A 24,105-nucleotide genomic window follows, 5' to 3' on the forward strand; every position below is an offset into this window, starting at 1 on the left:
CTTGGAACATTCTTCATCTCAGTGTTACCTGAGCCATTTGATTTCTACCTAGTTCTACTTACCTTAGACCTACCAAGTTTTATGTACTTAAGGGTTATAGCCTCTCATCCTGAGAGGTTCTCCCTTAGGCTTCTTATGGTAGCAAGTTGTAAGGAAAAATTATTGAAACAAGTGTTCTTGACTTTAAATTTATTCAAATCGTATTCCCTTGTAGTTGTAGTTAAGGAAGGCAAAATAAGCTATGCCCATTTAGAATACTAGAGGTTGAGCTTAATAGAGTCATTCACAGCTAGTATTAACTGTCCCTCCGGTGTTTCTTTCTGGGCAGACTCCCTTTTATTTCCCTGGGCTCTAATAACATAAAATCATAGCTACAGATCTCGAAGGAACTTAAGAAACCATCTTGTCCAACACCCTCATTTTCTTTTTTTTCCCTTCAATTACATGTAAAAAAAATTTAACATTCATTTTTTATAATTTTGAATTCCAAATTCTCTCTTCCCTACCCTCTCCTTGAGAAGGCAGTTTGATATAGATTATACATATGAAGTCATGCAAAACATTTTTGTATTAACTGTGTTGCAAAAAAAAGGCAAGAAAAATAAAGCAAGTTTGCTTTGATCTACATTCGGACTCGATTAGTTCTTTGGAGGTGGATAGCATTTTCATCATAAGGTCTTTGAAATTGTCTTCACAAATATTGCTGAGAATAGTTAACTCATTTCACAGTTGATCATCATACGATATTGCTGTTACTGTGTACAATGTTTTCCTGGTTCTGTTCACTTCACTTTGCATCAGTTCATGTAAGTCCATGTTTTGTTTTTTTCTTAAAATCCTGCTTGTGCTTTTATAGCAGAGTAATATTCCATCACAGTCATCTACCACAACTTGTTCAGCCATTCCTCACCTGATAAACTCTTGATCAAAGTCTCTGTAATATTATAAAGCTTCTCTTCTTTCAGTTTCTGTCTTAAGAAGCACCTGAATTTGGAGTTGGGAAGACCTAAACTAAAATCTGACTTCAGATATTTGCTAGTTATGTGAGTCCAGATAAATCATTGAACTTTCTCCTTCATCTGTTTTCCAGGTCAGTTGTTTATCCAGTGAAATATTTCACATTTTCTTTTATTTTTCATTCCTTTGACTGTTACTGTTTCTTGATGGAGTCATTAGTGTTCACTTGTCTAATTCTACTTTTTAAGGAGTTTTTTCCTTCAGAAAATTTTTGTAAGTCTTTTTCCATTTGACCAGTTCTACTTTTTAAGAGTGCTCTTGTCGCTGGATTTTTATGCCTCTTTTACCATTTGGCCTATTCTGTTTTTTAAGGTGTTATTTTCTTCAGTATTTTTTGTACCTCTTTTACCAAGCTGTTGGCTTTTTTTCCCATAATTTTCTTGCATCACTCTCATTTCTTTTCCAAGTTTTTCCTCTACCTCTCTTATTTGACTTTTAAAATCCTTTTTGAGCTCTTCTAGAAATTCTTGTTGTGTTTTTGTCCAATTCACTTTTTTCTTTGAAGTTTTGCTTGTAGTTGTTTTGACGTCCTTGTTTTCTTCTGTCTTGATCTTTTTTGTTGTTTGCTCATTTTTCAAGCCTATTATTTAACTTTTAACTTTTTGTTGAAGTTAGGCTTTGCTCCTAGGTGGAGGGAGCACTGTTCCAGACTTTAGGTCTTTTGTGCTGTTATTTTCAGTGTGAGTTCCAGGGGTCGGTTAAGTTTTTGGTGCTTCCAAGGGGGTATGATCTGAGGAGAGGTGCAGTCACTTCTCTCCTGGCCTGTGCTCTAGTCTTTATCCAGGAAGGGACCTCATTTTCCTGTAGCTGCAAGTGCTAGCACTTCTGTTAGCCCTGAAACTATGACCCACAACTGCATATGGGCAACAGGATCCTGAACCCAAAGGGTCCCCTGTAATCTCTTTTGACCACTTGTCCAACCCTCTTACCATTTCTGGGCTGAGCTCCTGAAGCTGCTGCTGCTGCCTTTGCAGTGACCTCCAAGACCTGCTGCTGTCATTGCCATGCTTGGCCAGAGCTGTGCTCCTGGTATAACAGACCTTTTCTGCTGACCTCCTAAGTTGTCTTGGGCTAGAAAATTTTTTTACCCTGACCTTTTGTGTTAGCTCTGCCATTCTAGAATTCGATTTGAGGAATTCTTTTTTAATTGTTTGGAGGGACAGGGGCAGCTAGGTGGTGCAGTGGATAGAGCTCTGGCCTTGCAGTCAGGATGTCCTGAGTTCAAATCCAGCCTCAAGATACTTGACACTTACTAGCTGTGTGACCCTGGGCAAGTCACAACTCCGATTGCCTCACCAGAAAGCAAAAAAAAAAAAATTTTTTTTGGAGGGGAATTTGGCAGAGTTCAGGTGAGTTCCTGCCTTTCTTCTTCCATCTTGGTCCCACCCCACCAACCTCATTTTCCTTAAGTAAAAATTTCCTCATTTATGTGAGAAAATGGAGATGTGTGAAGATTAATTGACTTGCCCAACTCGCATAGGGAGCAAGTCTGGTTTGCTGTCACTATCAAGAGTGTCTTTAGGAATCACATAATTACCCTGACCAAATTATTTGAGGAGAGATGTGCTAGGGGAAAGGGGAGATCTTTTAAATTAAAACTAAATATTTTTAAAGGTTGTTTAGAAGTATGTTATCTATATATTACTTTCAAACCTGTTCTACTTGTCTGCTTCCTTGTGTTCTATAATATGCATTTTTTAAAATAGCCTTTTTGGGGGGGCATATCACTTTTGGTATTTACTCCTCTTTCAGATTTGTGAAAAAAATAAAGTTAATGCCTGCCCAGTATACCCCATTTCCATTTTTTTCCCTGTTGATTTTAAGGTATTGATTTTACACCAAGTTTTGTATGTATGTGTGTTTGTATGTGTATTTAACTCTCCTTTGTCCGTTTCAGATAAGAATGAGGTTCATCTAAGACATGCTTTCCTCAATCTTTCTTTCAGCTTTATAAGCTCTTTTCATATACCCCAAAAAGTCCCGTGCTGCCCTTCTTCTTTTCTACACTAGTGTATCTTTTTACCCTTCCTTGTGAGAGTGTGAAAAGGGGAAAGAGAGCAGAACCAGTCCCACCTCCTTCCTTCCCCCAACCTCTTGTTCTTATTTAAATCAATACACTTTGAAGACATTAAAGTTCTGAAGGATATTTGTTCCTTTTCCCCTGTTAGAATGTTAACACTGTGTCATCTTACACCCCTTAACAATTGATTGAATACATTTACCCTTTTAAGATTTCTCTGAACACTTGTATTTTAAAGTTTCTACTCAACTCTGATCTTTTCATCAGAAGTGCATTAAAGGTACATTTTTTTTTCTCTGTGGGATTATACTTAGCTTTGCAGGATAAGTTATTCTTGGTTCTAAACCCATATCTTTTGCCTTTTGGAATATTGTTTGCCAAAATTGCCTCTCATTTATAGTAGTAGTTGCTAAGATCACAGGCTTCATGTCATCCTGAGTGTGTCCTTTTGGTGCCTACAGTGCTTCTTTCTGGATGCTTGTCACATTTTCTCTTTAATTCAGAAACTAAATTTTGGCTATGACGTTCCTGGGACTTTTTTCCTTTTGGGGCTGCTTTCAAAAAGTAGGTTCTTTCTGTCTTCACTTTGTTTTCTAGTTCTAACTGATCTGTATAGGTTATTTGTTTGCTTTTCTTATAGCATCCAGGCTTTGGGGGAAAAATCCTGGTTTCTGATGATTTTTGAATTATTATCTCTCCTTGACATGTTTTCCAGATCATTTGTTTTTGATAGCAGATGTATCTTTTGATTTTTGTTGTAATTTTTTTTGCTGCCTTACAGAATCATTGATTTCTGTTTGGCACATTCTAGATTTCAAGGAATCGCGTTTCTTGATAAGATTTACTATTTTGTACTCTAAACTATTTGTTCTCCTTCCGCTTCTTTCATCCAGATCTTTAATTTTTGAGTTATACATTGCTTGCAGTTGTTATGGAGTTACTTTTTTGGGTGCGTCTCAAGATTTACAGTATTTGATGCTGATCGGGTGTTTGATTGAGTCACCTCTCCACCTTTAGTTTCACGAATGGGGCTTTGCTTCCTGTTGCACTTTTGGCCCCACTTGATTTCATCCTAGCTTCCTTGACTAACCTCTACTTCCCTGAGTTAATTCCCCGTATATCTTTGATGTCAGAGCCCTAGATCCTCAAGGCTCTCTCTGACATCATAGCACCAAACGTTTAGTAACCTCAGAGTCCTTTGGCCTGGGGTGACCCTATTTGAGTAGATACTATCACTGTCATGCTGTCTTATTTGCTAAGTACCACAGTCCCTTCCCTTAGTTTGTCTTAGGGGCCCTCTCACTCTTGTCTCTAGACACAGAGCTTGATAGCTCACAAGTGTCTCTCTCTAGTTATACTAGATGACTGCTGGCTTATTAGCCTGTATAGGCACTGGCTTTGCTTGTGGTCCACTTTCCTGTTGCCTGTGGGGTTTTGGAATTTTGTGCAGTTCTAGCTTGGAAGAAATAGTTTAGTGTAGTGTCTTATTGGAGTTCTTGAATATTTGGTCTAGTGTAGATTTCAGGTTTTTGCTGGAGTAAATGTAGGGGAGGAGGGCAGAATGCCTCTCATTTAGGAAGCCATCTTGTCCAGACATGGATTCCTTTCAGCTTAGCCAAGACAAATTATTTTAAGAATAATTTTCTTGAAGAAATTAAGAGAAAATTCTGTGAGTTTGAAGGTATACATATGTGTGAATAAACTTAAGCATAGAACTACACTGGTCTATAGTGTAGCTAAATTCTAGCCACATTTGAGAAAATAGTGGCATAACTTATGGAATAGTAACTTAGTTTTTTCTTCTCATTTTAGTATGAGGGATGTATTGGCTTTGAATCCAAGTGAGATTTATTCCTTCTCCAAGCCTGCTTCTAAGTATTCTCTCTGAGAATTGGCCTAAGAGTATTATCTCTGCCTTTAAACTGTACATCTCTTATTTTTATTGATATCTTGTTTTTATGTCACTTGAAATAACTAATATATCCAAATGTATGCTGAACATATTTTTCCTTTGCCCCCTACACACTATGCCATCCTTTGTAACAAGGTAATTTTAAATTGCTTTAAGAGCTAAGGAAGATGAAAGGGAAAGAAAAGTTGTTTTATGGCTTCTAATAGGTAAGTATGTTATACTAGCTAAAGTGTGAAACTAAGTTTAAACTTTTAAACTCAGTGCATCATCATATCGCTGAACTCTGACAAGTTGATAAAATGTCAGCCTAATTATTTTTGGGGGAGAGGGTTCCTCTGTCCTCTAGGTAGCATATTAATTCATTGTAGCTAATGGTATACGTTCACTTGTTTTAAGGTTTGTTTATTGCTAGGAGAAGCAATCACCATCTTACGTGATGATAATAATTAATTGTTCAGAAAATGAATATAGATTTTTCATTTAGTTCATGGTGTAGGTTTTTTAATGAATTCATTAACACTTGATTGTCCAGAGGTCACTTATCTAGCAATCTCAACTGTACAGAACACAAAGATACAATTGAACAAATACATCCATTGATAATTGCCTATTATGCTCCTAGGCACTGAGGATACAAAGGAAAAAAAAGTAACTGTCCTTTGCCTTAAAGGAGTTTACATTCTACTGGGGAGAAGTAACATCTATACAAATAAGTAAATAAATACGTATAATGCACAGAAGAGGACAGAAGGAGGTTCAGAATGAAATAGGGAAAGCTTTGAAAGTAATATATTGAATTTATTATATGCTTATTTTTAAAAGCAATCGGTATGTTAATAGAGGTGTGCAATTTCACACAATCTTTTCTATCTGCTTGATATATGGAAGTGCTCTCTTTTTGGTGTTTGGGAAGATGAGATTTTTAAAAAGACAGTTTTAAAGATAGCAAAAATACACATGAAGTAAACGTAAAGTAATTTTGGGTTGGGGGAGAGCACTAGATCTTTAAGAGGGATGTTCCATATTGAGAAGGCTGCAGGGGTACTTGCATGTTCCAGGATGAGACTCCAAGAGCTGAGGGAAGTTCTAGATTGGGATAGCATGGTTTGAAGAGCCAGAAATCATAAGATCCCCTGGATCCAATTGCTGTCTCTATCCAGAAGACTCCCAGAGCTATGTATTCAGACCTAATCTCTCATGAGCTTCAGTCCTGCATGGCGTTGGACATTTTGAACTGAGTATCCATAGACATCTCAGACGCAGTGTGTTCAAAACAACTCATTATCTTCTCCCTCAAGCCTGCCCTTCCTCCAAATTTCTTACTACATTTGAGGAGCTATCCTTTCATTCATCCAGTTCTAACCTTAGGGTCATTTTCAGTTCTACATGCTTACTCCACATTATCTAACCAGTTGCCTAATGCTATTGATTCTGCTTCCATTCTTCGTCCTCTCTCACCTGGACTAATGCAGTAGCATTCCAGTAGATCTCCCTACCTCAAGTCACTTCACACTGTAGTCTGTCCTCCACATAGCTGCCAGTGAGGTTTTTCCTAAAGTACAGGTCAGACCCTCTACCACCTGATGCCAGCACCTGCTCACTAGTATCTCTAGGATCGAAGATAAACTCCATTTGGCAGTTAGCTCTTTACAACTTAACATTGTCCTACCTTTCCAGTCTTTTTACACAGTATTCCCATGTACATACTCTACAGTCCAGTCAGGCTAGCCTATTTGCTGTTCCTTGCATATGATAGTCTCTCTCTTCTCTCTTTGCCTTTCCATTTGCTGTTCCTCATTTCTGCATTGCTCTGCCTCCTCAGCCTTTTGGACTCTGGTTTTCTTTGAGATGTAGCTTACATGCTACCGTCTGAAGACTTTCCTGTTCTACATCTCTCCCCTTCTTTCTCCCTACTGGTCTTGTTCCCTTTTCTCCAAGGTTACCTTGTACCTGCTTTGTATAGTTTTGTTATATATGTGATGCCTCCATGTTTCAGTTTTTGCAGTGTTAGAATGTAAACTCCTTTAGAGCAGGGACTATTTTGCCTTTGTCTTTGTATCTCAGTGCCTGTCACATAGTAGGCACTTAATAAATTCGTGTCACTTGATTGATTGCCAGTGCTGAGCTAGGTACTGGGGATATAAATACAGGGAATGAAACAGTCCTTACTGGTAAGGCACTTAGATTCTAATAAGACAAAAATGAAACATTTCCTGATAAATATTAACAAAGACTATTCATTTAAGTCCTCCTAAGAAGTTCTCTGTTAATAGAAATGAAATGTTTATTTTTCTTTAATTGAGTTTTATTAATTCTGAGAAAATAAAATAAAAAGGTTGACCTCGAGGGCCTTTGTGGTTTTTTCTAGTTCTAGTTCTGTGATCCTCTGACAGATATAAACTTGTTAATGCATCCCTGGCTTACCCTCAGCAAATTAACTCATATTGTATACAGTGGCTAAAGGTTTATAAGGCATTCTCTGTACAACCTTGATAAATAAGTAATAGCAACATATAGAAGAAGTAAACTAGAAGTGTTATAGACTATATTGTAGTAGTTTTGGTGTCTATAGCCTGAGGCATTTTTGACCAGTATTTTAAGTTCTTTCAAGTTCCAAGTGTGGAGACCTTGCAGACTTTTCAGGTGGAGTTATGAATGGATTTCCCTTTGTTCATAATTTATTTTTCTGTTTTATTGGAGAAATTGCCTTGTTTTATGAGATCATTACTAAACTCCATTCCATGAGAGAGTTACACATCAAAAACCCTACTGGACCTTGTGCATGGCATCTTATTGCTGGTTACTAGATGAAAATGTGGGAAGATGTGTTAGCACTAATTGAAAATTATACCGTAAAGGCCACTTTTAAAAAATAACGGGGAATTGTAACAGTGGAAGGCCATGTACTTGGAAAAAACTGAACTGAATACCTTGGCTTAGTGACAATCTACATTTCAAAAGAGTCTCCTGACTAAAAGCTTTTTCTTTACTAAATGACTTATCCCCAGATATATTTGAAGTTCATCTAGGTTATAAACCATATCTGCAATTATTCATGCCATACCAGATTGGGTAAAAGTAGTATCAAAAGTTCTGAAGGGAAAGGTAATGGCTGGAGCACTTCTCAGCTTATCCTTTATCTTCAGATGCAGATATGGGAAGAAATGCAACCATTTAATGAGAACTATAGTGAGGCATCCATTTACATCTCTGAGGATTGACTGAATAGAGCGAGGCCTGTTGAGTATACTTTTGATGTAGTTGCCAGTCTCTTTTAAGATGTACACGTGACACTATCTGAAGAAATATTAGAAACAGCTAGTAAACATTTTTCTAATATCTATTGTTAAACTGTATTAAGATGATTACATAAAGAGGTTTGGTCTTTCTGCTCAGGTTGTTGGTTATAATCCAGCCACATATAGGGTGTCTATGAGCTATTGACTTTAATAAGTCACCTTCCCTAAACAATAGTTAGCTTCTTGAAGCCCAAGTGGAAGGCAGTTTTCTATGTCTTACATCTATACTGAGGTGTTCCAAATTCTGTTTGGGTCTCGATTGAGATTAATCAGTAGTGGTTTTAAAAACAACAAAAACCTGGTTTCTCTTAGACCAGGGGTTCTTAAACCTTTTGGTTTCAAGACCCCTCCCTCCCTTACGCTGTTAAAAATTATTGAGGACCTCCTTCCAAAGACTTTTATTTTTTGTGGGTGGCACCTATCAATAGTTACTGTTTTAGAAATTAATATGTTGGTATTATTATAAAAATAGTTTTGATCTCACAGCTTTCCTTAAAGGGTTTCAGGGACCCTCAGGTTCCCAGACGATACTTTTAGAACTGATAATTTTAGACAGTTACCTCAAGTATCTTGAATAATGGACATTAATATGTCTATGAACATTTCATCATTTAGAGTTTATTTCAAATACTGTGTATGCTATTTCTCCAGTCTCAGTATAAGGAAAGAAACAGAAAGTGGATAACATGAACTTTAAAGTGTTTTTAGAAAATTATTTTGCTATTTTAGACCAAATATATAGGCATCCTGAGGAGGAGGGAGAGTAAATATTTCTAAATGCCCTTGATATTTTGTATAATCCAGCTTCTATAATTTACTTCACATTCTTCTGAACTAATGAAAAGCATTATCCCGTTTTATGGTCAGGAAAAAAAGAAGAAAAAACCCCAACTTGCCTGGAGTTACCAAGAGCAAAGTGCTGGCATCCCTTAATATTAAGAATGTCTATAAGGGGTAGCTGGGTGGAGCAGTGGATAGAGCACTGGCCCTGGATTCAGGAAGACCTGAGTTCAAATCCAGCCTCAGACACATAACACTTACTAGCTGTGTGACCCTGGGCAAGTCACTTAACCCCATTGCCTAGCTGGAAAAAAAAAAAAAGAGTGTCTATTCAAGTTAACCATAAAGTAAAATTTTATATATTGAGCCCTTTTGCCATTGACTCCAATTTTTAAATGAGAATTGCAGGGTTGTTAGTGGCAAGGGAAAAAGGGAGTTAAAGTATTAATCTATCCTTCGAGAAATTGGGCAAATGACATACCTAAAATAAACACATCTGTAGGAAACAGAAACAATTCCTTATTAGCAGTTCTCTAAGTTAAAAATTCAGCTACACAAATTTCTGTATAGAGACAATTTTACATTCCCAAGTTATTTGGGAATTATTTCATATGCTTCAGAGTGTGTGAAGAAAATAAATTGTAATGAAATTAAGAATTTAGCTTAAGCTTAATCTAATGAGATTTGGCAGTATAGGAGAAGCTAATTGGCAGAATTTTAATTATTATTTTCTCTGCCTCCTCCACCCAGACTTCCCAACAAGTACAAAAGCTTTTGAAAACAGAATATTTAAAGAACTTCATATATGATTTACAGTCTGATGCTTCTGTGACTCCAAGCATTGGTACAGTTATTTGTGATGCTTTTACAGCTTTAAGGAGACAAACCATAAAGGGATGTCATATGCAGCTTAAAGTTCAGAGTGATTAAAAGAGCTTTCAAACAGTAACAATAAGATGGGTCTGTTTGCCAAGTGTGGGAGAAAAATATAGTTGTTAGGAAAAAAATTAAACTGGTATTTTGTAATGTTCTCACTTTTATTTTTTAAAGTGGAGAAAGTGAAGGAGAGGTTAGAGACTAGGGTTCGGTAAATCATTTGGTAGTGCCAAGGAGTTTAGTGCTGAAAACTTTCTTTTCAGGGCCTGCAGTGGTAGAGGCAGTAGTGCTTTCAGAGGCAGTTGTCAAGCCAGTCTCAGCAAGAGTTACTTTCTTCTGTGACAGCTGTGGGGAACAGGTTGGAGGCAGAGACTGGTGGTCTGGGTGGGGAGGGCTACTGTTCCTAGGTTCTTGGATCTAAGACGTGGTTTGATTATGGCCTGTAAAAGACCCAGTCAGCATGGTTATGTGATTTCTTCCATGCACATTTAAGTTCAAAAGAATAAAGAAGGCATATGGTAAGAGGAACCCAGAATTGGACTTTGGAAAGAGATGAGCAGCAATTGGACTAAAGCTTAGCATAGTATAAAGCTGAACTGGTTAACTATAAGGTCAAGATTTTGAAGGAAGGAAAGTGAGGCTAGGGCAGGAAGATCAGCCTGTCCAAAGCAGGCAAGGGATAGAGTACCTGGAAGTTGCAGGGAAAACAGAGAATATGTTTAAAAGTGTCAAGGCACAAGGAGAAAAGAAGTTAATGATCTGCTAGGGAAATTTCAGGATTCTGGGTAGTAGAAGATTTGTAGCTGGTGATCAGAGCAAGGTTATGACCATCCCTCTGTGTGGCTGTGGTACAGTGAAACTGCAGATTGTGATAGTTGAGTTTGATAAATTGGAAAGGTAGGGTGTTTGAGTCCCCAGGCATAAGAACAGGTGTTAGGAAGATTGTGAGCCAGGCATTTAACAATTTGAGGAAAATGAATAGTGATATGGGACCTCTGCAGTGATGCCACAACAATGTATAGTAAATGAAGGGATCCCCATCATGTGAATAAGGGATAACAAAGGACAGCCTGTATACTCCATAGGTAATTCATTGTCAAGAAATTAAAAGGAAGGCCACTAGCTCATTAGGTAGATTTCTGGGAAGGATTTATAGGAAGACATGGACAAGAAAGTAGATGAATAAGAAAACATGGATGGATTGTGATCCTTCATAAAGTTGGAGGAATATCCAAATAGATAAAGTAACATCTAGTGCTTTCCATACATTCCTCCATTTGATCTTCCTAACATCCATGTGGAATAGATGTTATGCTGTACACCACGTGGAGTACAGTATTATCCTCATGTTATGGATGAGAGAATTGAGGCTTGTAGAGATTGAGTGACTTGCCCATAATCACAAAGCTGGTAAGCATAATCTAAGATTTGAAATTGAGTTTTCGTGCCTCTTAAGTCTACCACTCTATCCACTAAACTGTATTGCCAACATTAAAGAATGGAGAATTTTGAATTTTAATGGTGAATAAAGTATATTTAACAATAAATGGCCTATAAGTTCAATAGGGCAATGATACTCTATCAATGATGACTTTTCCCACCTCAGACCTCACACAGCACTTTGTTTTACACTTCTTTGACATACTTAGAATACTATATGTTGTATAATCTGTATTTATGTCTTATTCCCTGTTTAGACTGTGAGCTCCATGAGAAGCCTTGATTATCTTAGGAAGAATGTAAAATATAAAGCTGAAAAGCAGCTTTGTGAACTAGGATCACATCCTTAGTTTAGATTTGTGATCTCATAAAATAGTGACAGTAATAATAACTAGCATTTATATAATGCTGTAGAATTTGCAAAGCATATGTTACCTTATTTGATCCTCATAACAGCTCTGTGAGGTAGATGCTTTTATTTACAAATGAGAGAATTGAGACAGATTTAAGTGATTTGTCCAGGGTCACAGTTAAGTTAAGTATCAGGTGAGATTTGAGCTCTGGTCTTGCTGATACCAAATCCAACACTATCCATTGCATAAAAAACAATTTTTATTCATTGACTTATATTCCTAGAGTCACTTTGGGCACTAAAGAGTTAGATGACTTGCTTGAGGTCACATTGAGACTAGTTGTTATCCACTGTACCACTGGTTACATTTCCTTTGGAAATGATGATGTTCTGCAAATTGTTTTTATATCCATTTCCTTTTTTTTTTTTTTGCATCAATAGTTTGTTTAATCCTCGTTCTTAACAGACAGTGGTCTGGCTTTATAAAGATGGCATTATCTGTTAACATTGAAAAGAAAGAGAAATTGATCATATTTGTTGTTTGCTATGTTCTCTGCTGACTTTTTCCCTCAAAGAAAATGTTAACGATTTATAGATATGAGGTATATCTCTAGACTACAACCCTTCATCCTCTCTTATGCCTAAACCATGTATACCACGATACTTCTTTGGAATCTTCGCCTTTGCCTGTCTTTCTGTTGAAGTCACCAAGTATTAAATCATGTTAATTTAATTTGGGTGATTATTCAGAGTTCTTCAGAAGAATTTTTCTACCTCTTCATCTTCTGAAACAGGTGTTGGCACATAAGCAACAACTGTTTTTTGTTGTTGTTTTTTGCTTTTTGGTGAGGCAGTCAGGGTTAAGTGACTTGCCCAGAGTCATACAGCATAAGTGTCAAATGTCTGAGGCCAGATTTAAACTCAGTTCCTCCTGATTCCAAGGCCCGAGCTCTATCCACTGCGCCCCCTAGCTGCCCCAAGCAACAACTATGTTGAGGAATACAAGCAAGATAAGATGGCCAGGTATCCCACAAAATGATGTTTCTTGTTGTTTCAGGGTGCACAGTAAAACCAATTTCACCAACTCTTTTATTTGTCCCTCTAAGGTGAAGCTGTGAATAATTCTTCCATTCAACTGCGGTTTCCTTTTTTTGTTTGTTTTCTTTTTTTGTAAGGCAGTTGGAGTTAAGTGGACCTTGCCTCGGTCACAACAGCTAGTAAGTGTCAAGTGTCTGTGACCGGATTTGAACTCAGGTCCTCCTGAGTCCACGGCCAGTGCTGTAATCACTGCACTACGTAGCTGCCCCCTTTTTAAAAAATTTTTTAAATTTAATTTGATTTTTTTTTATTTTTAGGCAGTTGGGGTTAAGTGACTTGCCCAGGGTCACATAGCTAGTAAGTATCAAGTGTCTGATCTGAGGCTGGATTTGACAGTTTCCTTTTTCTTCCAGTTTCATTTACTGCGAGAATGTATGTGCACTCTGGCCTTGGAGTCAGGAGGACCTGAGTTCAAATCCAGCCTCAGACACTTGACACTTATTAGCTGTTGTGACCTGGGCAAGTCACTTAACCCCAATTGCCTCACCAAAAAGCAAAAAAAAAAAAGTATGTCCATTCATTGGTCATAGGATAAGGATCTCACATTTAAAGTACTGGTAGCGAGTATTTATAGATGCTTTTAAAACTCTATCATTATTGGCACCTTGTACACAGCTTCCCCTGCCTGCGTCGTCCCCCCACCCCCATTCTGCTGTCATTGCAGGAGTGGAAAAGGCATGCCCAGGACAGAGCACCTTGCATGTGCTTCTATGGCCAGACTACTGGAAAGCTTCTCTGTACTTGACAAGGCTGGTTCTTGGAAAGCTAACGTAGTCTGTTACTGGTGTCATCTTTGAGCTCTTTTTCCAACATGGTAAAACTTTCCAAAGGTTACCTTCTGCAGGCATATCATTCAGCCAGGGTAACTTCCATTCCATGCTGAGGCAAAATTATGACTCTCTAGGAGTCCCCATTAACCTAAGAAAAATCGGGGACTCTTGGAATAGAAAAGAGAACTCTTAAATGTGAAGACTTTTGGGTCTCATGTTAATGTTTAGCAATGCTAGTGATGCTATGCTATCTCATATGCAGTCTAAGCAGGTAATTTGGAGCATTTTCCTCTTTCCTAATGCATTCTAAATAATTGAGTGACCACGAGTTTGTAATCAGATGTGGTAGTTTAATGGTAAGGTTTCAGTAGTTCTTTTGTGTTAATCTTCTAGTTTTCTAATAAATTTTACCACTTTAAATCTGGTTGGTTCATAGAAAGGTAGTAGATAAGTAACTCATTCTTGCTGAAATTTGAGGTGTTATATCCAAACACTGTTAGGGTAGCAAGGGTAGCAAAAGAGAAAAAACTGAGGCAGGAAAAAAATTCATTAAAAATACTTGAAAACTGGCTTTGTGATGGACCGTTTTTGATTTTGCTCTTTTGGAAAAAGGAAAATCTTAGGGGAAGCTTTCTTACATATGTACTCTCAAAATGGTGAAAATCCCATATTAGAATGAGTCAGATGTAATCATGATTGTGTGTCAAAAGTTCAAAGGGGAAAATGGAGGGTAAAATGAGCTGAATTGGCACTCTTACCCCAACTTTGTACCTGTAAGCTTGATATGTTGTTTCAGAGATTAACTTTACAGACTTCCGTGCCCAGAAGTATGAAAATTCTTAGGGAACTCTTTTCACAGGCTTGATCTTAAGGTATTGAATAAAAGAGAGCAGTTAATCCCCTTTGTAAGGTAATTTGAGAGGAGGGAATTCAAAATGTAAAATCTCACCTGCAGAAAACACTCAGTATTGTAAAGGCCTTTCTGTCTTTAGACACTTACAAAGACTTAATATTTTAATGCGGAAGGTTGAACTCAGTTAAAAAGCCAATAGGTGAAATTAGAGAGAAATAATCCAGTGCTTTATTTCTGGGAATCATCATCCTGCGCTCTGGGGGACCTAATTTCATTCCCTATTGGGCATAAGAATACTCCTCTGTACAGAAAGCCAGCATCTTTGAATATAAGCTTGACTTTTAGCATAATAAGAGTCTTGTTAGGTGCAGTTTTGCCCTTAGTCATTAATACAATGAACAAATGTTGTGGTTACCTGGGAAAGAAAACTCAAGTGCTTTTAAACCTCTTGTGAGATTTGGTTTCGTGCATGAAACATATACAACAGCATCTGTGTAGGGCTCCAAGCTGTAAGGTATATAGTGTAGAAGCTAATACACTTTGGAAAAAGTTGAGAACCCTATAAAATGAGTTTAAGATCCTGAGCACAAAGCTTTTATTTTTACTAAGCAACATACTGGCTTCCCAGCAGCATTTTTATTAAGCATATAATTAGAATTTTATTAGGCTTTTAGGAGCAAGTTGGGTTTTAATGCCTATTGGTTTTGGTTGGCCTTTTGTTTCATACTTAAATCTCTAAAGTCCTTCTAGTGACAGTTGATTTGTACCTTCTATCTTCACTACAATTTGTCATTCTAAAAGTAGTAAAACTATTTGATCTTAGTCTCATATTTGCCGAAAGAAAGAAAACAGACCTTTTTTTAGGTTATATCTAGTATAACAGAGGGGGTTTTCCTACCCTCTGAATCTTTATTAAAATTCCTGGAATGATAAATATTTTTTGTTGTAAAATAAAATATTAATGTCAAATAGCAAATAACTGATATTCCATAAATCAAAAATGACCATCAATCCATTAGTTTCTAATTTACATCTCCCCTAAGAGAAGGGAACTAGTAGATTACCTCCCTTCTTAAAAGGTAAAAGATCCTGAAAGGCTTTCATTTGAACTGTCAGAAATCGTAAAAAGCTTCTGTGTGAGACTGCAAAGACTACAAGTTCCTAAATGTTTTCTTGCATTTCTGTGTAACCTCAGAGTGTTAGGGATCATGTTTTCAGTTTTACTTAAAACGCTTAACTTGCCCACAGCCTGTTAGAGCCTGGATCTGTAAACCTGATCTGATTTGCATGGCTTCTTTATTTTCCTGCTAGTGGGATGACTGAAGATAAATTTACGTGTTTTCTTGTTATTTCATACTATTTTAGTGACATTGGAGAGTCGGTAGTGTTTTATTCAAATCTTCCTTTATTATATCAGACATATAGTATCGTATTTGTAATATAAACAAAATAATTTTGTTTAAAAAAATTTTTTTAATTGCACGTAAGAGTCTTAACTGAGGAAGTAAGTAGAAATTGATTGTAATCAGCTGTTGTCTTCCTATACTGCAGTTATTTTTGAGATATTTTACTGCTTCCTGAAATGCAGGAAAGCATTTAAGATACGTATAAAACATCTTAGATAGCACGATCAGCCACAGTCATGAACAGAAACAACTTTTTGTCCAGTTGTTTGAACTTTATGCTCTTTAAATAATGTTCCCTTTAACAATTAATACAAAATCTATACTTTCTGCCTTTTCAAAGATGAAATACTGTCTCTTTAGGCTATTTAACAGTTTCTTTCCTAAGTCAAGTTGGCATGGCACTTCATACAACTATACTGGTTTGATAGCTAGACATATTTTTCTTCTTTTAAAAAAAAGGTTTTTCCCCCAAAGCATATAATGTAAACCCTTTCACTTTTTTTGTCTTTCAGACAAATCTTCCTATTTTCAAGTTGAAGGAGTCTTCTGTGAGAAGAAGATACAGTGATTTTGAGTGGCTTCGAAGTGAATTAGAAAGAGAAAGCAAGGTGAGAATTGGGGTAGAACAACATTCTTATAATGTTATCTCTAAGCAAAATGTTTTGGTTTTGTTTTTTTTTTTTTGCTTTTTGCTAGGCAGTTGGAGTTAAGTGGCTTGCCCCAGGATCACACAGCTAGTATGTGTTGTGTGTCTCAGACCAGATTTGAACTCGGGTCCTCCTGACTCCAAGGCTGGAGCTTTGTCTACTGTGCCACCTAGCTGCCCCAGCAAAATGTATTTTTAAACTAAAATATTAAAACTATCAGGAAAATAGTCTTGATTTCTGTTTTGTGTTTTTGAGGATGTGTCAGCTCCTTAATAGAAAATGAGGAGCTAAATGATGAATTTGGATTTTTTTTTAATGTTCTTTGGTTTCGTTTTTATTCAGTAATATCTACAAAGATATATGAGATCCATAGTATGCTGGGCCTAATTAGGGGGAGACATGGCTGTCTTTGAATCATCTCATACATATTGATTCCTTTCCCAAAGTGGTATTTCTAGGTGCGTGTGTGTGTGTGTGTGTGTGTGTGTGTGTGTGTGTGTGTGTGTATGTGTGTGTGTATGTATATATGTCATCATAATACCCTATGTAAATGTAAGCTGCTGCTGGCATCATCACTATTGTTGTTCTTGGTTTTCTCCCCCAGAGAAGTGTGGAATAAGTATAATATAATTCTAATAACTTTTAAGATGATCATCTTTTTTTCTTTATTTAATACTATGGCTATATACTTGTTTATAGTCCTTATTCTGTCCATTTAAGTCCTTCAAAGGCTTTGTATTGGAAAAACCTTTCCATATCTAAATGGAAGTAATGATTTTCTCAGATACTTTCATGTACTACTATACCAGTGCTTCATTCAGAGTCCTCAGTTTCTCCTCAGTTTAAAGTTTTCAGTTTAAATATGTATTGCTTAAATTCTAGTCTTCTAGTGGATATGTAATCTCAGATTTGAATATTCCCAGCATTGTTATAGATCATAACCCAAGCATATCCCTCCCACTCCATTAGTTCACTTAAGGGGTACTTACTCCCACCTTCCATGTGTTCCCTTGACATTGTGACAAGCTATTTGGTTTTTATCATTGGGCTTTTAGTTGGTCTTTCTTGATGATGTGCTTCTTTGATGGCACCTTTTACATTGCTTTTCCTAAGCAGTTTCTTGCTTTAATGTTTTTGGCATGTTCGTGCCCACTGTGCTTTTCTATGTTGTCCTTTGGGTGGTCATTAATATCAGTTTAACAAAGACCATACTGTGCTAGGATTTACCCGATTATAAGATAATTTTTGCCAAGTTAAGAATGCAGATGACAGGGGCAGCTAGGTGGTGCAGTGGATAGAGCACTGGCCCTGGAGTCAGGAGGACCTGAGTTCAAATCCAGCCTCAGACACATAACACTAACTTTGTGACTCTGGGCAAGTCACTTAACTCCAATTGCCCTCACAAAAACAAAATAAAAGAATGCAGATGACAACAATATATGACTGTCTTAAATCTTGAATAAATTTTACATTGAACTGTGCCTTGACTATATTAAAATTATTCTGTACCCTAAAATTAGAAGCAACTTTACAAGCCACTGAAGAACCTGTTATTTCTGATGTATACAAAATTAGCAAATGCAGACTTTCTGAGAATAACTTTCAAATTTATATCTTGACTTCTCAGTTAAGCTATGGATTTTCATTTCCAATTGCCTTATAGATATCTACATTCAGGTGTTCTAGCATTTCAAATTCAGCATGTCCAAAACTGAATTAGTTTTCTTCCATACCTTTTCCCCACTCTCTCAAAGGAAAACCTAATTATCTTCCTTGCCTTCTCCATTTATGTTAATGTTTCCACCATCCTTGAAATCATCCAGGCTGAAAAACCTCGGAGTCATCTTTGATTCTCCTCTCTGTCACCATCCCCATCTCAAGCAGTTGCCAGCCAGGTCTTATTGATTCTGCCTTCATAATGTCTTTTGCCTTCATCCTCTCCTTTTCTTTCCCATTTCCTAGTGGGTCCTGGTTCAGAATCTTAACACTTTTCACTTGAACAGTTAAAATAGCTTTCTGACATGTTAGTTGGTGTAGTAGAGAGATCACTAAATTTAGAATTGGGAGGTCTTGTGTTCAAGTGTCAGCTCTGCTATGTAATAAGTTTTGTGACATTGAAGAAATATTTCACATCCTCTCAGCTATAGTTTTCTTATTTATAAAAAAAATGGGTTGTTAGCAAAACTCATAAATTTTAAGATGTTACGTAATTGAGTCTAGTCTCCCTTCTTCTGTGTTTTACATTGTTTGAATGTGCAAACATGAAGAAGTAGCACTTCTCCTTCACAAGGCAAACACCTCTGTGTACAAATGATCCCATTCCATTCTGTCTTCTTCAGCAGATTGCTTTCTCTGTCTGTTTTACTTTCTCACTGCTCTTCAATGGCTCTTTGTCTACTGGCTGCTTCCTTACTGCTTACAAACATGCTTTTGTTGCTGCCATCTCCAGAAACCTGTCACTTGATCCATCTTTCCCAGTTAGATGTAGTCCTATCTATATCTCTCCTCACTTTTGTGTCTAAACTTCTTGAGAAGGCCATCTGCAATAGAAGCCTTCACTTACTTTCCTCTCTCAATTTTTTGCAGTCTAGCTTCCTTATCACTTAATGGAAACTGCTCTCTCCAAAGTCCCTAATGATGCTAAATCTAAAGAATGACCTTTTCCCAGTCTTGATCTTTCTTTAATTTCTTTCTTCTAGCCTTAGATACCAATGATCACCCTCTTTTCCTTGATAACTCTCTTCTCTCTAGGTTTTCATGATGCCTCTTCATCCTTCTTGTCTGACTTCTCCTTCTCTGCCTCCTTTGCTGGATTTTCATTCATGTCATCTTGGTAACCATAGGAGTCCCCCAAGGCTCTGCTCTGTCCTTGGCTTTCTTTTCTTTTCCCTCTGTTCTCTTTCACTTGGTGATCTCATCAGCTCTGATGGTTTCAGTTATCTTGTCTATGCAAGTGATCTTCAGGTCTATCTATCAAGCCCTAATCTCTCTCCTGATCTCCCGGTTCACATCTCCAATTGCCTATTAGACATCTTAAAATGGGATGTTCTTAGACATCTTAAATTCAGTATCTTCACAACCGAATTTATCTTTCCTATGATACTCCTCCACCCCCTTCCCTTGTCAAGGATCCAGGCTGGAAACCTAGGTGTCACCCTCATTCTCTCTCACCCTCCTTCCCCCATCTAATGATCTGTCAAGTTCTGTTGTTTCTGCTGTCATAACATTTCTTGTATATTCGCTTCCTCTGACATTTCTGCTATCTGGTACAGGCCCTTATCACCTCACACCTGGACTATTGTAATAGCCTTCTGGTTGGTGTCCTTGCCACAAGTTTCTTTCCATCTCCAGTCTGCTGTCCCCTCAGCTGTCAAAGTGATTTTCCTCTGAAGTACAGATCTGACCAGGTCAGCAATACCCTGTAGCCCCCTTACTCATCATTTAGTAAACTCCAGTCTTTCCCTGGCCCCTTGCTACCCTTCTTACAACTCACTCCCTTCCAGGTACTCTGAGATCCAAGCACGTTGGCTTCCTTGCTGTTTCTGGTACATGATACTCCATTTCCCAATTCTTGTGTGTTTTCACTGGCTGTCCCTCATGTCTAGAGTACCCTTCCTCATAACCACCTCTTGGCTTCCCTGATCTCCTTCAAATCTCAGCTGAAGCTTCACCTTCTGTAAAAAGCTTTTCCTGGTCCTTCTCAATCTTAGTGCTTTCCCTCTGCATTCATCTCTAATTTATTTTTATATACATGTATATGTATGTACACATACATATATATCTCTATCCCTCTATATGGATATATCTTTTTTTTACATAGTTGTTTGCATGTTGTCCTCCCCGTTGGACAATGAACTCCTTGAGAGAGAGCAGGGATTATCTTTTAGCTTTCTTTCCCTAGTGTCTAGCACAGTGATTGGTATATAATATGTGCCTAATAAACACTAGTTTATTTCACTGACTGACTACGTAATCTTCCTAAAGCTTAACTTTGGCTGGGTTACTCCCCTGTTCTGGTATTCAAGGTCTACCATGACGTGGCGCCAACTTAACTTTCCAGTCTTTTATGTCATTGTCATGATATGTAGCTATGAGAAGACCGCTGCTCTAGAATCAGAAGGTCCAGGTTCAAATACTGTGTCAGATACCACTAGTGTTGTTCCCTCTGGCAAGTTACTGAACCTCCTTGAGCCTTGGTCTCCTCACTTGTGAAATAAGAGGTTTGCACTAAATGGCCTCGGAGGTCCCTTTTAGCTGCAGATCTAAATGTTACCATGCTGTAATCAACCTGCACTATTTTTCATTCCTTAAATATAACCCACAGTTTTTTTCTTAATCTCTGCATGAAAATACGTGCATTCCTTTGCCTGAAATACTCAGTATCACCTTCTGTCTCCCCCCACTTATTATCCCTCATCTCTACTCTACTTTCCATCTCTTTTTATCGAAATCGTGTCTTCTCAAACTCAGTTCACATGTTTAAACCCACCATTTAATGTTCCAAACTTTTGCCCACTGCGAAGCCACTGAACTTGTTATTTGTCCCTCCTTTCATAATATCTGTTGTAGTCCTACATTGTTGTTTGGGTATGTTTCTTTTTTCACCTATAAAATATAATTCCTACAGATTGAGTAGTGTTTGAATCAAAAGTGCGCCCTTGGTGATGCCTTGTACATAATTTTTACTGTTGTTCAGTCATTTTTCAGTTGGGCTAATATACACTCAAATTTTGTGGTTTGGAGGAAGCAATCATAAAACAGTTCCTGCTCTCAAAATACTTGTATTCTGGTTGGGTGGGACTAAGCTGATAATATGAAAGAGTGAGAGCAATTGAATGTTAACAGCTGCATAGGATAGACTCCAGGGTAGTTTGTTCAGCAAATATAGGTTAAACATTTTCTGGTTGAGAAGAAAGATCATCATGATCCCAGATAGTTAAAGAAGGCTTCATTGAGGACCTGACCCTGCAGAATGATAGACATTGCATGCCGTTAAGGTAGAGCAGGGAGGTAAGAATGAGGATGTGCTGTGCTCTGGAACTAGGATGGAGATTGATTTTATTGGAATAGAGGGCTTATTTTACAAAGTAGCAAGAAAATAAGATTGACTAAGGGCCTGGAAAATCAAGCAGATGTTTGAACTTTAATACAGTAAGTAAAAAGAACTGTAGTAGTTTCCTAAAGCAGGAGAGTAGATTTAATGTTAGGTCAGATTAGTTTGATAAGAGTATGAAGAGTGGAATAGAAGAGGGATGGGAGAAAAGTGGGAGATAAATGTGACCATCTAGATGTAAGCGTTTGAGGGCTTGGACTAGGCTGAAGGAAATGGGTATGGAAGGATATGGGCAAATATGAGACACATTTTAAAGGGAAATAAAAACAATATCTATTACTGTTGACTCTTCCTTCATCTTCATATCCAGAACTGACTCAGACATTTATTAAGCACTTATGCTGAGCACTCGGGATCCAAAAAGATAACAGCAAAATCATCTCTGCCCTCAGCTCACATTCCAACAGGGGAGACAACGATTGCATATGTAGGCAAATAGAAAACTCACTGTGTTTTGTAGACTGGCAGAAGATGAGGGGTGATTCCAATGTTAAAAGTAGTTTTAGTTGTATGTCCCACTGCTACCTCAAATTCTAGATGTCTAAAAGTACACTCATCTTCCTTCCTTAGCAAACTGCTCTTTCCAAGTGGAGATAACCAGAAAGAAGTTGGAAAGACACTAGAAGTTAAAGTGTATTTAACCACACCTGTGCTAAGCAGTCCAGCAGACACAAATGTGAACATTTTTTTCTTGCCTTAATTCAAAGCATGGACTTAGATTCTTGGAAGCCCTTTTGTTTACCTTCCACTTATCTCAAGGATCATTCTTGTTTACTTTGGTGTATTTTTCATAGAAAACTCCAGATCCTAGAACCTTTCAGCTAAGAGAAACACTCCACCATGTTACAGATGAGAAAACTGAGGTGACTTGCCTGTGGTCATCCTATAAATTAGTAATACTGTTAAGGGGAAACTTTGGCCTCCCCTTATTATGTTATTTCTAAAATCTCAAATTATAAGTAAAGAAAATGTTTTTGACAAAGGATAATCCAAATTCAATTTCTTAACCTTGTGATATCGTCATCTTGTGTTACCTTTTGCCTTTTATAGCCTTTCCTCTTTTGCCAGGCTTTGTTCCCTCCTCTTATTCTCTGTAGTAGGTGATGAAGCATTCTTTTGCATTTTTCCCCCATTCTTCCAGGCAATTACACTTTTCTTTTGCTAGTCACTAAAATTTTTTAAGCTTAAAAAAAAATCAACCCTGACATGAGTCAGGCATTTGGCAGTAGGTAGTTTGGACAGGAGGTTTTCACATTTGGAATTTCCTTAAACAGTGGTTCTCTAATTGTTCACCTCCAGAAGGTAGTGCTAATAATCTTCACCCAATTGTTTTCCTTAGCAATGATCTTTGTAAACTAGCTAAGATGATGTGATGTTGCAATGAGGGCTCACACTAGCCTGGAATGGAATACTCTACAGATCAGCACTTCTCAGCTTCAGAACAGCATGAATTAAACTTTCTTTCCTTTCTCCTCTTCAGGTTGTAGTCCCACCCCTTCCTGGGAAAGCATTTCTGCGTCAGCTTCCTTTTCGAGGAGATGATGGAATATTTGATGATTCTTTTATAGAGGAAAGGAAGCAAGGGCTTGAACAATTTATAAACAAGTAAGTACTCACTATCCTTTAAGGCAAGTGCAAGTAACCTTTTCTGATATGGTAGTAAACATATACAATTTTTTTTTTACAGCCTACAAGTACCAGTTTTGCATATTGTATAAAATATTGCATTTCCTTCTCGACTTGACAGCCATTTCTAAGCTTGTGTAACTTTTGCATAATTTAAACTTCAAACATGTAGAAGTATCTAACAAGTTGAATGATGTGTACTATGTTAAATATTAACACACTTGAGTGATTGAAATGAGTATCTTTGTGTTGACCTAAGTTTTGTATTTGTTTTGCTTGGTTAATTTATGCAAATTACTACTGAAATTACAGCATTTTAAAAAATGCAGTTTTACTTGTGTGGATCTTTCTGATTTAAGGTATGTTCTATCATGAACAATAAAACTTACAATGCACTTGCAATCATTTTGTTTGATTGCAGATGGAGGTATTATCAGCATGTCTTGTGTAAAGGTGCATGTTTTTCTTTAATTTTCATGGTAAAATGTATTCTTTTGAAACTGTAAGAATACTTAGGATTGTTTTTCTCAATTTGGTCTTTTACTTTAGAAACCCTTAATAGACTGCATACCAAAATTTCTAGCCGTGTATTTCATTGCCATTTGAATTGTAGCTCTTTTAAAAGTGAAGGTAATAGGAAGATTTATGAAAGGGAAAAGGCCTGACTATAATTGTGCATTGGCCTTAATAAAGAGCTTCCTAGACTTATTGTTAGCAGTAAGCATTTCTTCCCTTAAAGAAGAGTCTTGGGAAATATGCTTGTGTTACATATATATTCAGTTGTTAAAGGAGGTTGGAGAGTTTTGATGGATTATCCCTGGTAACTTTAGGATATGCTTGATAAGCAAAAAAAAAAAACACCACAAAACAAAAACCCGAAACCAGAAAAGAAGAGA

The 24,105-nt window shown here is 37.2% G+C and overlaps 1 protein-coding gene across 1 annotated transcript in view; it reads left to right on the forward strand.

Annotated features, from left to right (window-relative positions):
- SNX3 (sorting nexin 3) overlaps nt 1-24,105 on the forward strand; it is a 37,812-nt gene that overhangs the window by 12,489 nt on the left and 1,218 nt on the right. Inside the window, exons 2-3 of the mRNA XM_021008203.2 lie at nt 16,336-16,431; nt 23,064-23,188. Of these exons, the coding sequence (XP_020863862.1) occupies nt 16,336-16,431; nt 23,064-23,188 (221 nt within the window). The remainder of the gene's footprint in view (nt 1-16,335; nt 16,432-23,063; nt 23,189-24,105) is intronic.

The sequence above is a fragment of the Phascolarctos cinereus genome, unplaced genomic scaffold (assembly GCF_003287225.1).
Source record: "Phascolarctos cinereus isolate Bilbo 61053 unplaced genomic scaffold, phaCin_HiC Scaffold_5;HRSCAF=322, whole genome shotgun sequence".
NCBI classification, from domain to species: Eukaryota; Metazoa; Chordata; class Mammalia; order Diprotodontia; family Phascolarctidae; genus Phascolarctos; species Phascolarctos cinereus.